The following is a 17,227-nucleotide window of genomic DNA, read 5'->3' on the forward strand; positions in this document are numbered from 1 at the left end:
CTTCTGTGTCGTCATACTTAGAGTATCGGGTTGATATTCCTGGATATCTGTGAAGCAGTTAGAAATATCATTCAGAAGAGAAATGAAGGTTTAGGTGTCGTGCATAGCGGGCACTAATGTGGGGGAAAGTAGAATATCTTTTTCCACCGCCAAGGAATAAAGGAGAATATATGAGGCGTCCAGGTAAAACCCGAACGCCCTACCAGCAGAAGGACCTAGCCATCGTTCCAATCATTCGCACAATTGTGAGACCCGGATACAGGCCGCGCTGAAAATTAGTGTGGGGGGAAAGGTGCAGCGGCAAGGCCTTGCTTTCTCCCTTTGCGTTAATGATGATAGATTTTCTCCATAAGGCGAGACACTTGTCATGAAATATGCATCAATCTTATTCAGTCATGAATCGTTTTCTTGTCTTCACATACATGGCATTATGCTACTATGTCACTATAGACAATCAAGCCAGGGATCAGAGAGCTGTGTGAGATGGAGATCAAAATAAAAGATAAGGACAACAGGAAAAGATATTTTGATCTTTTATTTCTAATGATATTGCACTTACGTTGATATGAATAAATAGAAAGACACTAAAGGGCTGTAGGAATACAAATCGTGGTGTATGTCCGAATCACAGGATGTGAAGCAGGTCACAGTCACAAGTGTACGGACCACATCGTCATGTTCAGTGAAGTCTGTTGAGGATCTGTAGCAGTCGGCTTCATGAAGTGATTCATGGGTGTGCCAACGTCCAGAGCCTCTCTTGACTTATCCTTTCAATTAGTATTTACTTTCTGTCGTCAAGTTCCTCAGAGGACACGAAGGATCCCTGTGTACCGTCAGCCTTCACGCCGGCACCGCTGACGGGGACGGCGTTAGAGTCCACAATACGGAAGCCATCGTCGTCAGCGATGTACTGGACGAAGTATTCGATGCCCTCAGGGGAAGTCCAGCTGCAACATGAACGCGGTGACATCAGAATTCGTCGATTTATCGATCGAAATTGACATTCAACATGAAAACCAATGACCACAAGTACCAGTGCTAGTCAGGAACAAGTGAACTTCTAACAAGAACATTTTCGATCATAAGAGTTAGCTGTGATGTTCCTAGCATAACGCAACGTGTCCATTGGACAGTACTAAACGAGAGTGGGTCTACTTACGTGTAAGAGCCAGTGATGCTGGTGTCGTCGGCAATGTCCATGTCTTGATGGAGGTCGTCCAGGTCGAAATCGAAGACTGAGTCGGGGCGGGCGGCGACCAGGGCGGCCAAACCCAGGAGGACGAACACCTGAGGGTGGGAACAAGAGACAGTGTTGACAACTTAGAAAGTAAAGAATATAGCTACATGAAATGACGTTCATTCAGTAAATATGGAGCAGATAGAAATTAAGAATGAAAAATTTGGTCACACAGCAGCCGAGCTCAGTAGCCTGTTACTGTAAAAGCAGCGAACTGGTGATGATGGACCACATTATGAAGACATATTGAGCTCAATTAAATCTAAATTTTATGAAAAAAAAAAGAAACGAAGTATCCTTTGTGGCTGTTTTGAATACTAATTGATTACCAGCATAAGAATAAGAGATGGGAAAATTCACTCTTTCGCCAAGAGACAGCTAAAGGCTTTTTCTATACATAAGTATACGAAGAGCTTCTGTGGCCACATACATTTGTGGATGGGGAGCCAAGGAACCCTTAGAAAGTTACAGCCACACACTGTGCCTAGGATGTTTACATTATAGACTTGTGTTGACGCCAGGTCGATCCTTGCAAGAGACTGAGTAAACGAAAAGAGATAACGTTAAGCTACAAATGTCAACCTCCTCTGCAGGAGGAACCCAACTCACTGTGCACTTCATATTCGTGGTCGGTGGTCAGCGGAGGTGTGTAGCCCACAAGAGGTGATGGCAGGTTATATAGGAGCTGCGAGGGGCCACACCCTCTCTCCGGACCCTGCATGAGTCCACCCACATCTTCAAGCGACTGGTGGACTCTACATACTTGCTTCCATTGAGTGTACTTCTTGCTCCTGCCACTCTGTGTGTCTGTGCTGGATGTCGCATACTTCACATCAAAGTGTCCAACGTAAATACACTATGTTACGTAGCATATCATACAGAGAGAGGTTTCTCAGCTCCTGAACTGCATGCAGGTCATTGTCATCAAGTACACGACCAAAAAAAGCCACACTTCCCGCGACCCCAAAGGCTGACCCACCATACAATTAGTAGGTCATGGCCTTTCGCCCTAACACCCACCACGTAGACTCTTCTGAACCTTATGTGATGGTCACAGCTACACACGCCTGGATACATGTGTTATAACGAAGAGCAACACCGATGTAATGAAAAGAAGAAAAACATCTTTATTGAATGATGTTTCTGAACAGATCTACTTGTTGATTTTCAGAGACTAAAACGTAAGAGGAATGTCTAACGTAACTCTATTAGAACTTGCCATCTTCGTTAAGGCGAGTGTGCAAAATTTTGGTGATTATAGGAGAAGAAAAAGTCAAATGTGTTTGAAAGAAATGGTGTAAATGAGCAAGTTCAGAAAAATGGCCTGTGTTTGAAGAGTAAGTGAAGTAAGGGAGTGCAAAAAGTATGGCAAATATCTGGAGACACAGTTCTTAATGGTGGGATGTAGACCATATGAGAAAAGAAGGTGCGAAGTGGAACGAAGTAGTTAATTCGCTAGCAGAAGAGAAAAGTGAGTTGTATTAACAGCATCTGCAGGGAAGGAGTGCGAATGAATGGGAGTCCATGACAGAAAACAGAGGACTCGTTGGTCCCTATCTAGGTAAATCTATCTATTCCTATTTCTAAGTGGATAACGTTAAGGATAGGAAAGAGAATGGAAGAAAAACCATACATTTGTGAAGCAAGCCTGCATGGAAGTTAACAGGTTAGAACGTAAAGAAAATCCTTGTCAATGATATTGTTATATCTATATTATCTTATACTTAATCGCAGTCTCCCGCGTTAGCAAGGTAGCGCAAAGGAACAGACGAGGGATGGCCCAACCCACATACACATGTATATACATGACTATGATATATGTTCATAGGGTTTTGAATGATAAAAAGGGAAACATTGTGTATTGCTCTTTATGCTCATTTAGTAGATACCTGAAATGCAGAATAATAGTTTAATAGGCTCTTAAGGATACTGGTGTATTTTTCAACGACAACATTTAATGATTACTTGATTTACTGTTCAACACATTTATCTGCAATCAAACTCTTCCCCTGTCAGTCTTATATGTTTTAGTTTCATATTTCACTCCATATCATATTTTACTCCATTTGTACTGTCTTGTATTAATAGAAAGTCTTCCTAATTTACTTTGTCAAATTTGCTTTATGTTGCCGCAAAGGCTGTACGTCTTGATAGACCTTATCTTCATTGTCTCACTTCATGCGTTGGATTTCTTAGAGATGGGACGAGTTTACTGAGTGTCTTTGTATCTGTTGCAGTTTCTACGTACCTTTCTTGTAGTCTTGGGACCAGAAGGGTATCGCATACTCAGGGTGTGGTCTTATTAGAGCATTAAAATGGGACAGCGTGTTTTGCAGTCGATGTTCCCAGCCGTGCAACCTAGCAATCTGGTGTCCTTTTTCATTTGCTTCTAGACACTGTTCAGAATACTTTAGATTGTCACTAATATCAACTGCAAGATCCTTCTCTACATTTGATTTAGTCAGCGGATTCCCATATGTCTATTAAGTAATATTATTTCCAAGTTGTATACCTTTACATTTTTTACATTGATATTAATCTGCTTTTCGTCTGGCCACTCTGCTGGTTTGTTAAGATCTCTTTGAATTTCTTCACAGTCCAGCCTAGTCACAGATCTACCTTTTAGTTTTGCATCCTCGGCAGATTTGGAGATCTTTTCTATGAGACCCAATGCTCGACCATCACTGTATACTATAAAAAGATTAGGGCCAAGGATCGACGCTGTGGCATGCCACTTGTCACGCTCAGCCAGGTGGAGGCTTCGCCATTTAGAATCGTAACCCATATAGGAGTTTCTGGTATAGAGCTACTTCAAATGCCTAGCCCCGCTTGTCATATATGACAATGAATGATTCTTGTAATTGTGGTAGACATGATCGTTTGTTGCAACAGCAGTGCTGGTCGTCTAGCATCATTAGAAAAGTCACAGCCTTGTCTCACCGCTTCACATAGAACTGACGTGAGGCTAATTGGGAGGATATTCTAGGCACAATTCGTATGTCCTTTCTATATATATGTATATATATATATATATATATATATATATATATATATATATATATATATATATATATATATATACGAACAAAGTGCATATGAATGCGCACCTTCATAGAACATACAAACCTTCAACAACCAGGATCGAACCCGGGACCCCTGTGCCACAAGCGGGAAAGCTACCGCTAGGCTATGGGGCCATAGCCTAGCCATAGTCTGTCAAATGTCATGGTTAAAAGAGATGGGACAGTGATGGCTGTATACATAGTGAAACAAGATAGAGAGTGGATGGGCTATTGTTAATTTCTCAAGAGAACAGGTAAGAGGAGGTAAGAGTGCTGCTGTTTGGTTGCTAAGTCTGTTCCACGTTATAATGGGCAGTTGCGGTGTGCCTGTATTCAAGTAAAATACGTGCATAGTGCCTCTGGACAGACTAAAAGGAATGGGAGTGGAGGGAAGTACTAAAAGGGATGGGGGTGGAGGGGAGTGTTCGAATTATAAGGTGCATGGGTGAGTGGTGACTAAGAGAGTGGTGGCATGCATAGAGCATCTGACTGAGGAAGAGTAACGGGGCTTCAGCAGAGAAAGGTGTATGGACCAGACTTTTTGTATGAAGACTTTGTATGAGAAATACATGGAGAAAGAGAGGACTTGCATGTGATACTTAGGGATCTCGAGGAAGCTTTTGACTAGGTTGACATAGAGGCCTAGTGGAAGATACGAGAAATATACCAAGTAAATGGAGTTTTCATCGGGAGAGTAAGGCAAGTGTGTGAGTAGGATGGGAGAAAGGTGAATCATTCCTAGGAAAGGTGGGCCTGCGTCAAGGATGTGTGGTATCAGCGTGACTGTTTATGCACGGGATGGTGAGGGAGGAAAATGTGTGAGACTTGGAGCGCGGGGCAAGCATACAGCTTATGAGGGACGGTGGTAGGAGTGTTAATGGTGGTGGTGGTGGTTTGAGGGGGGAACACATGAGGAGTGGATTGATTGCTTGTGGCAGATGATGCGGTTCAGGTGGCCAACTTTAGAGTTAAACTCCAAAAGCAAGTAAGAGTTAGGGAGAGTGTGTGAAAGGGGAAGCTGAGTAAATGTGTTCAGTATTGAGATGAAATGCTGCAGTAGAAGGTAAGAAGGGGAAGTAGAAAGGAGGTGATATAGGAAGTCATTCGTGCAAATTTAAATGGTAAGGACCTGAAGGAAGTGGCTTACTTTAAGTATCTGGTAGAGGAGATGTCAGCAGATGTAAAACAATATGTAAGAACTGACGTGAGTCAAAGGGTGGAAGAGGAGAATGAGGTCCTGGATGCATTAAGAGGCCTGTGAAGAAGAGGCCAGCGCCTGTAAGGGCAAAGATGTGTGTGTGTGTGTGTGTGTGTGTGTGTGTGTGTGTGTGTGTGTGTGTGTGTGTGTGAAGGTATAGTAGTCTCGACAGTGTTGTTTGGATGTGAGTCCTGGAATGTGAACGCTAAATAACGAAAGATGGTTGATGCTTTGAGATTAAAATGCCAAGAGGTGATATATAAAGGAGATGACTTGATTTTATAAGGAATAACAGTAGAAGAAAAAAGGTGAGTCAGTAGGCACAATTCGTTTGAGATGGTCGACCATGATGTGCTGGAACGGATGGCACGTATACAGATGGTGTGGGAAGATTAAGAGGAAGCAAGTGGCAGGATCAGGAGGAGGAAGGAGGGTGGGAGATCTGGAAGGATAGTGAAGGATGGAGTGAAGGAGGCTTTTGGGCATCAGAACCTGAACGTCTCTGAGATTAGCATGCAGTGAATAGGATAAGCTTCATCGATTGGGCTTGCGTAGGAGTTAGTGAGGGGTGGGGTTACCTGCTGTCACTGACCTGAATGAGGTTATATAATGCGGAGAAGGTAAGCCATATTGTTCGTCTGTAGGGACTGAGCATAATGGTAGGTTCTGGTGCAGGTGCATGATACAGAGAGAGTATGTGTGCTAACATTAGGATATATATATATATATATATATATATATATATATATATATATATATATATATATATATATATATATATATATATATATATATATATATATATATATATATATATATATATATATATATATATATATATATATATATATATATATATATATATATATATATATATATATATATATATATATATATATATATATATATATATATATATATATATATATATATATATATATATATATATATATATATATATATATATATATATATATATATATATCACATCATCAGGGGAGACACAAGAGAGACATATAAGTCAGTTGATGTACATCGAAGGGACGAAGCTAGGACGTCATTTGGTAAACATTCGCATGTTTACCAAATGGCGTCCTAGGTTCGACTCTCGATGTATATCAACTGACTTATATTTCTTGGCTTGCGCAAAAGATGCTCGTAGCATGAGAAGCGTGGGAGGTTGGCAGATTAGAAAGGGTAGTGAGTGGTGGGATGAAGAAGTAAGATTATTAGTGAAAGAGAAGAGAGAGGCATTTGGACGTTTTTTGCAGGGAAATAGTGCAAATGACTGGGAGATGTATAAAAGAAAGAGGCAGGAGGTCAAGAGAAAGGTGCAAGAGGTGAAAAAAAGGGCAAATGAGAGTTGGGGTGAGAGTATCATTAAATTTTAGGGAGAATAAAAAGATGTTTTGGAAGGAGGTAAATAAAGTGCGTAAGACAAGGGAATAAATGAGAACTTCATTGAAAGGGTGATAACAAGTAGTGGTGATGTGATAAGGAGATGGAGTGAGTATTTTGAAGGCTTGTTGAATTTTTTTGATGATAGAGTGGCAGATATATGGTGTTTTGGTCGAGGTGGTGTGCAAAGTGAGAGGGTTAGGGAGAATGATTTGGTAAACAGAGAAGAGGTAGTGAAAGCTTTGCGGAAGATGAAAGCTGGCAAGGCAGCGGGTTTGGATGGTATTGCAGTAGATTTTATTAAAAAAAGCGGGTGACTGTATTGTTGACTGGTTGGTAAGGTTATTTAATGTATGTATGACTCATGGTGAGGTGCCTGAGGATTGGCGGAATGCTTGCATAGTGCCATTGTACAAAGGCAAAGGGGATAAAAGTGAGTGCTCAAATTACAGAGGTATACGTTTGTTGAGTGTTCCTGGGAAATTCTATGGGAGGGTATTGACTGAGAGAGTGAAGTCATGTACAGAGCATCAGATTGGAGAAGAGCAGTGTGGTTTCAGAAGTGGTAGAGGATGTGTGGATCAGGTGTTTGCTTTGAAGAATGTATGTGAGAAATACTTAGAAAAGCAAATGGATATGTATGTAACATTTATGGATCTGGAGAAGGCATATGATAGAGTTGATAGAGATGCTCTGTGGAAGGTATTAAGAATATATGGTGTGGGAGGAAAGTTGTTAGAAGCAGTGAAAAGTTTTTATCGGGGATGTAAGGCATGTGTACGTGTAGGAAGAGAGGAAAGTGATTGGTTCTCAGTGAATGTTGGTTTGCGGTAGGGGTGTGTGATGTCTCCAAGTTTGTTTAATTTGTTTATGGATGGGGTTGTTAGGGAGGTGAATGCAAGAGTTTTGGTAAGAAGGGCAAGTACGCAGTTTGTTGTGGATGAGAGAGCTTGGGAAGTGAGTCAGTTGTTGTTCGCTGATGATACAGCGCTGGTGGCTGATTCATGTGAGGAACTGCAGAAGATGTTGCTGAGCTTGGTAAAGCGTGTGAAAGAAGAAAACTGAGAGTAAATGTGAATAAGAGCAAGGTTATTAGGTACAGTAGGGTTGAGGGACAAGTCAATTGGGAGGTAATTTTGAATGGAGAAAAACTGAAGGAAGTGAAGTGTTTTCGGTATCTGGGGGTGGATTTGGCAGCAGATGGAACCATGGAAGCGGAAGTGAATCATAGGGAGGGGGAGGGGGCGAAAGTTCTGGGAGCGTTGAAGAATGTGTGGAAGTCGAGAACATTATCTCGGAAAGCAAAAATGGGTATGTTTGAAGGAATAGTGGTTCCAACAATGTTGTATGGTTGCGAGGCGTGGGCTATAGATATTGTGCAGAGGAGGGGGGATGTGCTGGAAATGAGATGTTTAAGGACAATATATGGTGTGAGGTGGTTTGATCGAGAAAGTAATGATATGGTAAGAGAGATGTGTGGTAATAAAAAGAGTGTGGTTGAGAGAGCAGAAGAGGGTGTTTTGAAATGGTTTGGTCATATGGAGAGAACGAGTGAGGAAAGATTAACCAAGAGGATATATGTGTCAGAGGTGGAGGGAACGTGGAGAAGTGGGAGACCAAATTGAAGATGGAAAGATGGAGTGAAAAAGATTTTGCAGCCCAGAGTTTATTGATGATGAGTTTGATATATTCTATTGGATCTAAGTTAAAGTACCCTAGATCTTCCATTGATAAATCCCTTAATCTAGCAAAGACAATATTTTATAGAGTTGCGCCCAAACCTTCCACTGACACCAAGAATCTTTTAGTTCTCCCATATGATAATAATTTGACTTTACTTCCCATGTTGCTTAAATCCTTTAGTGTAAATGTTTCCTTCAACAGCAGTAATACTATAAAGAATTTCTTGATGAGGAATTCACCAGAAAATTTTCCTGGATGCATATATAAAGTGCCATGTAGAAATAGTGATAAATTTTATATTGAGCAGACTGGTAAGGATCTTTCTGTTAGACTTAAGAAACATAAATGTAGTATCTTTCTGTTAGACTTAAGAAACATAAATGTAGTATAAGAACGGGACAAGAATCATGTGCCTTGTTTGATCACGTTAAAACCTATAATCATTGTATTGACTGGAGTAATGCCATCTCAGTTATTAACTCTAACTTTACTACCACGAGAAATATCATTGAATCTTCTATTATTAGATACACAAAGAAATACAGTCTTAATACTAGTGATGGTCTATACAAATTAGATAACTTTATTGTTGATAAAATTTGTAAAACGATAAGTTTATGAACGCTCGTTGTCTGCCTTGGACAATCGCATTTTTACCAAATGGCGTCCTAGCTTTGTCTCTTCGATGCATATCAACTGACTGTTATATTTTTCTCTTGTGTCTCCCCTGACGATTTAATTATTACACGAAAGTGCACTTGGGAACTTATCGTGTTCCATTTTCCCCGTGGACTCATAGTAATATATTTTTTGTATTATATTTCTTTTTATTATACTTTGTCGCTGTCTCCCGCGTTAGCAAGGTAGCGCAAGGAAACAGACGAAAGAATGGCCTAACCCCCCCACGTATACATGTATATACATAAACGGCCATACACGCACATATATATATACCTATACATTTCAATGTATACATACATATACATACACAGACAAATACATACATATTCATATACATTATTCATATTTGCTGACTTTATTCATTTCCGTCGCCACCCCGCCACACATAAAATGGCACTCCCCCCCCTTCCCCCGCACGCGCGCGAGGTAGCGCTAGGAAAAGACAAGAAAGGCCACATTCGTTCACACTCAGTCTCTACCTGTTATGTGTAATGCACAGAAACCACAGTTCCCTTTCCACATCAAGGCCCCACAAAACTTTCCATGGATTAAAAGAGAAGGGAGCGGGGGGCTGGAAATCCTCTCCTCTCGTTTTTGATTTCCCAAAAGAAGTAACAGAGAGGGGGCCAAGTGAGGATTTTCCCTCAAAGACTCAGTCCTCTGTTCTTAACGCTACCTCGCTAACGCGGGAAATGGTAAATAATATAAAAGTTTTTAACTATGATCATTGTATTGACTGGAGGAATGACATCTCAGTTATTAACTCTAACTGTATTACTACGAGAAATATCATTGAATCTTCTATTATTGATTACACAAAGAATTATAATCTTAATATTAGTGATGGTCTATACAAATTGGATTAATTTGTTGTTGATAAAATTTGTAAACAATTCACCTTGTCCAGATAATAGGTTTATGGTACGCTCGTTGTCTGTCTTGGATAATCGCATGTTTACCAAATGGCGTCCTAGCTACGTCTCTTCGTTGTATATCAACTGACTCTTATAATTCTCTCTTGTGTCTTCCCTCATGAAGTGATTATTACACGAGAGTGCACTTGGGAACTTATCGTGTTTCATTTTCCCCTTGGACTCATAGGATAATACGTGATCACGCGCAAAATTGTGATCCTTTCCAATATATATATATATATATATATATATATATATATATATATATATATATATATATATATATATATATATATATATATATATATACATATATATATATATATATATATATATATACACACATATATATATATATATATATATATATATATATATATATATATATATATATATATATATATATATATATATATATATATAATGAATAGGGGCAGACACTGTGAATTGTGTGCATGGGTATATATGATGGTGTCTGTGTGTGTATATATATATGTGTACATTCAGATGTATAGGTATGTATATTTGCGTGTGTGGGCGTGTGTGTGTGTACATTGTGTATGGGGGTGGGTTGGGCCATTTCTTTCGTCTGTTTCCTTGCGCTACCTCGCAAACGCGGGAGAGAGCGGAAAAAAAAAAAAGAAAAAAAAAAAAATATATATATATATATATATATATATATATATATATATATATATATATATATAATATATATATATATATATATATGTATATATATATATATATATATATATATATATATATATATATATATATATATATATATATATATATATATATATATATATATATTATCCCTGGGGATAGGGGAGAAAGAATACTTCCCATGTATTCCCTGCGTGTCGTAGAAGTCGACTAAAAGGGGAGGGAGCGGGTGGCTGGAAATCCTCCCCTCTCTTGCTTTTTTTTGATTTTCCAAAAGTAGGAACAGAGAAGGGGGTCAGGTGAGGATATTCCCTCTAAGGCCCAGTTCTCTGTTCTTAACGCTACCTCGCTAACGCGGGAAATGGCAAATAGTATGAAAAAAAAAAAATATATATATATATATATATATATATATATATATATATATATATATATATATATATATATATATATATATATATATATTTATATATATATATATATATATATATATATATATATTTATATATATATATATATATATATATATATATTTAAGAAAAACGCATCTGTCGTCAAACAACTGATGTTGCACTGACATAATCTGTTTCCCTTTTAATAATGAACATTAATCATACCCGAAGCGTCCTGAAGGTCAGAGATGTATCGATAATCTACATCCAGTTTTCTATCTCCAGGTACGTTTGGCGTGAAGAAAAACTATAAAGGTTTTCTATGCGAGACAAACTCGAGGGCGAACACAAGTGTTGCATAATATCCAGACGAATATTAGATCACTGAGTCCTTATGTAGGTGACGGGGGGAGCGGGGCGTAGCTGCCGTATGGGATATGGAAACTGCAAGTTTTTGCTGACATTATGTGACCTTGACCTGGATAGAACCTGAAAGTTATTACTGTTCATTACTTCGTAATAATGACGTAATCTTAGTAACGCTTGAAATTTTACTAAGGAAATTACTTTCTTTTTTTTTCTTTTTTGTTCCAGATTGAACAAAAAGGTGAAAGGATTAACTATAGGAAGAGAAAAGAGAACGTCACCTCCCATGTATGCAGGTGTGAGCGGGAGTGTGTAGGGCCCGTGGGTGGGGCCCAAACCGCAGCTGCTATATAACCTGCCACGACGCCTTGTGGGCATCACAACCTCGTTGACCGCCGACCATCATGAAGTGCACCGTGAGTTGGGTTCCTCTTACTTAGGGATGTCTGGTCTCGGGATTAGACCCATGGTTATATAACAATGTTTGTTGTGGTAACAAGAGCTACACACCATAGCTGATAACTGTTGTAGTCGTCCAGGGAATCATAGTAAACTTAAAGATACACTGGCGCTCCAAAAGTATCTTTAAAGATACCTTTAATCTTCCGACACGTAACAAAGTAACAAATATCTTTCATGTCTCTTTATAAAAAAGAAAATAATAAAAAAAATGATGTATTATTAGCCCTGAGAATATGATTGAAACTTCTTTGTTATCTTTTCATCTCATTTCTCCAGAACTTTTCAATTGTATTCACGGTTTAACATCCTGTATCCTCGACCCTCAGGTGCTCGTTCTCCTGGGTTTGGCCGCCCTGGTCGCCGCCCGCCCCGACTCAGTCTTCGATTTCGACCTGGACGACCTCCACCAAGACATGGACATTGCCGATGACACCAGCATCACTGGCTCTTACACGTAAGTAGACCCGCTCTCGTTTAGTACTGTCCAATGGACACGTTGCGTTATGCTAGGAACATCACAGCTAACTCTTATGATCGGAAATGCTCTTGTTAGAAGTTCACTTGTTCCTGACTAGCACTGGTACTTGTGGTCATTGGTATTCATGTTGAATGTCAATTTCGATCGATAAATCGACGAAGTCTGATGTCACCGCGTTCATGTTCCAGCTGGACTTCCCCTGAGGGCATCGAATACTTCGTCCAGTACATCGCTGACGACGATGGCTTCCGTATTGTGGACTCTAACGCCGTCCCCGTCAGCGGTGCCGGCGTGAAGGCTGACGGTACACAGGGATCCTTCGTGTCCTCTGAGGAACTTGACGACAGAAAGTAAATACTTTCTGAAATCGGACGTTGACATGATGGCCTTTTACTAAACGTTGTCAGAACTGTCAAGTGAGGTTGGAGTGAACCCACATGACGGTTCTGGAATCTTATTTATTTGTATATAATGCAAAACTTTGTGATAATAAAGACAAACATCTGTAAACTCTATTCATTCAGTTACTCTTTTGGACGTTAACTATCACATAACACGAATGGCACCCTTTTTTCTTTTAAGAATCAATTCTACAAACACCTGTGGTGCTCAGATTAGTTTCTACTTTCCTTTTCTTTTTTCTTTCAACCGAGATTGTCTTGGTTAGGGCATGTTAGCTGCCCTAACCAAGTCGGTCACTATACAAAAGATAAAAATTATCAGAAAGAAAACTGTCGACCTTGGAATCTTGAGATGTCTCGTCTCATGGCCGACGGACGGATTCCTTACCTGGCGACACGAAGTTGTCCGCTTTCGACACCTACACCTTACGACCCTCACTTGCGGTGTCCCGCAAGGCACCAAGATGGGGCCACTCTGCTTCTTCATCCTTATCAGTGGCACTTTGATGGACGATAGAGCACTGATGGAATTTGCAGACTACTTCACCATTGGCATCACTATCAACAATAACTCTCCTGACTTCAGTGCCTTTCAGGACATCATCAACAACTTTCAGAAGTCGATGTCGGCCAATGATGTCACCATCAATTACACCAAGACTGTGATGATGGATCTCACTCAGGGTGAAGATAATATCCTGCTCCTTGACGTCTTATGGGTAGTCTGAGACTTCAAACTTTTCGGTGTCACCATAGATGAGGGTTTAAACTGGATGAGTCATTTGAGCACTATCATCAAATCTTCCTCGTACCGTCTCTACCTTCTCCGCCGACTTAGATCACGAGGCATCTCATCATCTGAGTTACGTAATGTCTATACCACATAATTTCTGCCTAAGCTCACCTCTACCTCCCTAGCCCAATCTATTTTCCTTACAGCTACATTGAGGAACCCGTCGAACCTCTCCAACCAACACCGACAGCTCACGCGCCTGTTTGGCAATGAATGTATGAATGGAATAAGTGAATGCACTCAAAATTACAAAAAAAGGAGTGTCATTCGTACATACACGAGGAGAGCGATCAAGGTGTGCTCAACCTGGCAACTTCTACACCAAGAACTTCGACGTGTCCGGCAAATGTTGATCAAAAATGGATATTCAAATACTGAATTTGATACTATTGTGAACAACGTGCTAGAGCAACATTTCCTGGGAGACAGACAACCTCAACGAGAAGGTCGTGCGAGATATTGCGGCCAGAAACTGCAAAGCGATTGATGAAGACAAGGATATCAGTCTGTTAATATACTACAACAATCCGAAAACATGTTCTCTCGTAATGAACAACAATATGGTAGGTCGGTCTGGAAGTTTGAATCGTACCGATGTCGTATATAAGCACCGATGCAATATTGGGGACTGTCAGCCCCACTACATAAACTACATTGGATATACAACCTACATCCTGAGCAGCCGCCCCTTACTCCACTTGCAAGAGGGTGAAATCAGACATCATGAACAAAAGCACGGAATGAGACGAAAGACTGAGATTATAGTGGATTACACCAAAACCATTAATACCCACAGTGATCGGAGGAGACTACAGATATTAGAAGTCATTACACTAGAACCATTAATACCCACAGTGATCGGAGGAGACTACAGATATTAGAAGTCATTCACATGAGAGAGAGAGAGAGAGAGAGAGAGAGAGAGAGAGAGAGAGAGAGAGAGAGAGAGAGAGAGAGAGAGAGAGAGAGAGAGAGAGAGAGAGAGAGAGAGAGAGAGAGAGAGAGAGAGAGAGAGAGAGAGAGAGAGAGAGACTACCAGTCATTAACATCCAGACAAACATGACCGCCACCAGACAGCTCTTTGATGGTCCGCCAATAGCCCGTAGACCTAATGACGTTTTAGGACGGATGGGACACGTCATGGACCCGCTACAAGCTACCGAGTCCATCATTTCTGGACAGGAAGAACGCGGCACTGAGCAACCGGGTCCTGGGTTATGAAAGTCAGGGAGAATTAGACAAGTCCAACCTGACATCAGTTCCACATCCGGACAATAATGGTCCAGCTTGGCCCAACTTAGTGTATTCAATGACGGACTTTCTATGTTCCTACTTCTTTTGATATTTTTCTTTGTGTTTCCTTAACTGTATGTTATTCTATATTTCTGGTTCCACATTTTGTATTTAGATTGTCATTTATACTGCCCTTCATGATATTATCAATTTGCTTCGCTTTATGTGTTATCCCTGACTTTTATGTGCTATGTCTTTTCCGAGTGTTTTTCTTATATGTATATATATTGCTTGCGTTACACGTATCATATCCAATTTTCGTTGCGTAGATTTTTCTCTCTTTTGTAGATTCCTGATGAATGTCTCTACGCAGGCGAAAGCTTGATTGAAATAGAATGCATAAGTTTGGACAACTGGTGTTTTGAGCACCCACCTAATGGTAGAATGATACTGAGAAAATTAGTGAACATAAGAACAAAAATCGATAACTCTGAATATGCAGATGCAAGGAGAAGTGGGAGATCATATTGGAGATGGAAGGATGGAGTGAAAAATATTTTGAGCGATCGGTGCCTGAACATACAGAAGGATGAGAGGCGCGCTAGAAATACAGTGAACTGGAATAGTATGGTATAACGTGGTCGACGTGTTGTCAATGAACTGAGCCGGGGCATGTGAAACGTCTGGGGTAAACCCTGGAAAGGTCAGGGGAGACACAAGAAATATAACAGTCAGTTGATATACAACGAAGAGACGTAGCTCGGACGCCATTTGGTAAAAATGCGATTGTCCAAGACTGACAACGAGCGTATCATAAACTTATCATTTTACAAACTTTATCAACAATAAAGTTATCTAATTTGTATAGACCATCACTAATATTAAGATTATAATTCTTTGTGTTTTTGATAATAGAAGATTCAATGATAGAGTTAGAGTTTATAACTGAGATGGCATTGCTCCAGTCAATACAATGATCATAGTTTTTAACGTGATTACACAAGGCATTTGATTCTTGTCCCATTCTTATACTATATTTATGTTGCTTAAGCCTAACAGAAAGATTCTTATCAGTCTGCCCAACATAAAACTTATCACAATTTCTACATGGCACTTTATAGACGCACCCAGGAGAATTTTCTGGTGAGTTCCTGATTAACCTCCCATTGACACTAAGAATCTTTTAGTTCTCCCTCTTGATAATAATTTTCGCATTACAAGAGAGAAGAAACGTGTCTTTCAAATGGCAATACCGATATGTTGGAAGAACGGGATGTTGAACTATTGCTATGATAGATTAAGGAATGCACGCAATAGGCTACAAATGACACTAAATTGTTAGTTGGACCATCTTATCAAAAACAGTGACTGGACTAAGAACACGAACCATTCATTTGTGATAAACCTGTCTAATAAACAAGTGGATAAGGATTCCTTGTGTGCATTAGGCTATGGATTAAGTTTTGTGTGCTCTAACAGGGAAGCGAGCTGTGTTGATGTCACAAAGCCTTTTTGTAATTTAGAGAAGTACAGTAATTTAACTAATGATGAAAGTAATATCTGTAAGGGTTTAGTGTATGGCAGTTTGTCAAAACCAGTGGAACCTAATTGCCCTAAAAGATTTATAAGAGCTATCAACACCTTAAAAAAAGACAAGGATATACATATTACTCATATTACTAAAGCAGATAAGGCTAACACTGTTGTGATTTTAGACAAAAGTAACTATTTATCTAAAATGAATGATCTTTTAAATGATGATACAACTATTCTAAACTCAGTAAAAATCCCTTAGAAGCAGTTAATTCCCATTTCAATAAAGAAATGAAGTTGTTGTTGAAAGGTAATGGTTTTCTTATCAAAAATTTGTCATCTTTGTCCCCTTCATTGCCATATATGTATGGACTTATCAAAACACATAAACAGAATTTTCCAGCAAGACCTATAGTGAGTTCAGTAGGCTCCATCACATATAAATTGTCAAAATGGTTAGTTTCTTTATTAAGCCCTTTAGTGGGTAAGATATCAAATTCAAACACCATGAACAATGTAGATTTAGTCAACAAGCTAAACAATATCAATGTTAATTTTGATTTCAAACTAGTTAACTCTGATGTTTCCTCACTTTTCACAAAAGTTCCAGTTGATGACCTTTTAGAATATTTATTTGATGCCTTGGATGATATTTATTTACCTGTTTCAAAGTCTGTTTTAAATGAACTGATAAAATTGTGTATAAAACAGTGTATTTCAGTTCAATGGA

At 39.4% G+C, this 17,227-nt stretch overlaps 3 protein-coding genes across 4 annotated transcripts in view; 2 read left to right on the top strand and 1 right to left on the bottom strand.

Annotated features, from left to right (window-relative positions):
* Window positions 1-17,227, top strand: part of LOC139757851 (uncharacterized) — an 81,504-nt gene that overhangs the window by 12,287 nt on the left and 51,990 nt on the right. The window lies entirely within an intron of this gene.
* The window catches only part of LOC139757854 (uncharacterized), an 84,824-nt gene continuing 68,117 nt past the window's right edge, over window positions 521-17,227 (bottom strand). Inside the window, exons 1-3 of one of the 2 annotated variants that reach the window (XM_071678756.1) lie at window positions 1,847-1,992; window positions 1,160-1,287; window positions 521-947 (exon numbers count right to left, since the gene is read on the bottom strand). In XM_071678756.1, coding sequence (XP_071534857.1) covers window positions 782-947; window positions 1,160-1,287; window positions 1,847-1,858 — 306 coding nt within the window. In that variant the 5' untranslated portion in view covers window positions 1,859-1,992 and the 3' untranslated portion in view covers window positions 521-781. Of the gene's footprint in view, window positions 948-1,159; window positions 1,288-1,846; window positions 1,993-17,227 lie in introns of those variants that run through there. The other variant, XM_071678757.1, reaches the window with a different exon arrangement.
* On the top strand, window positions 11,864-13,047 carry LOC139757707 (uncharacterized). The gene is made up of 3 exons (XM_071678458.1): window positions 11,864-12,013; window positions 12,386-12,513; window positions 12,726-13,047. Exons 1-3 carry the CDS (start codon window positions 12,002-12,004, stop codon window positions 12,889-12,891), a joined length of 306 nt encoding a protein of 101 aa, XP_071534559.1. The 5' UTR covers window positions 11,864-12,001; the 3' UTR covers window positions 12,892-13,047.

The sequence above is a fragment of the Panulirus ornatus genome, chromosome 28 (genome assembly GCF_036320965.1).
Source record: "Panulirus ornatus isolate Po-2019 chromosome 28, ASM3632096v1, whole genome shotgun sequence".
In the NCBI taxonomy this organism is placed as follows: Eukaryota; Metazoa; Arthropoda; class Malacostraca; order Decapoda; family Palinuridae; genus Panulirus; species Panulirus ornatus.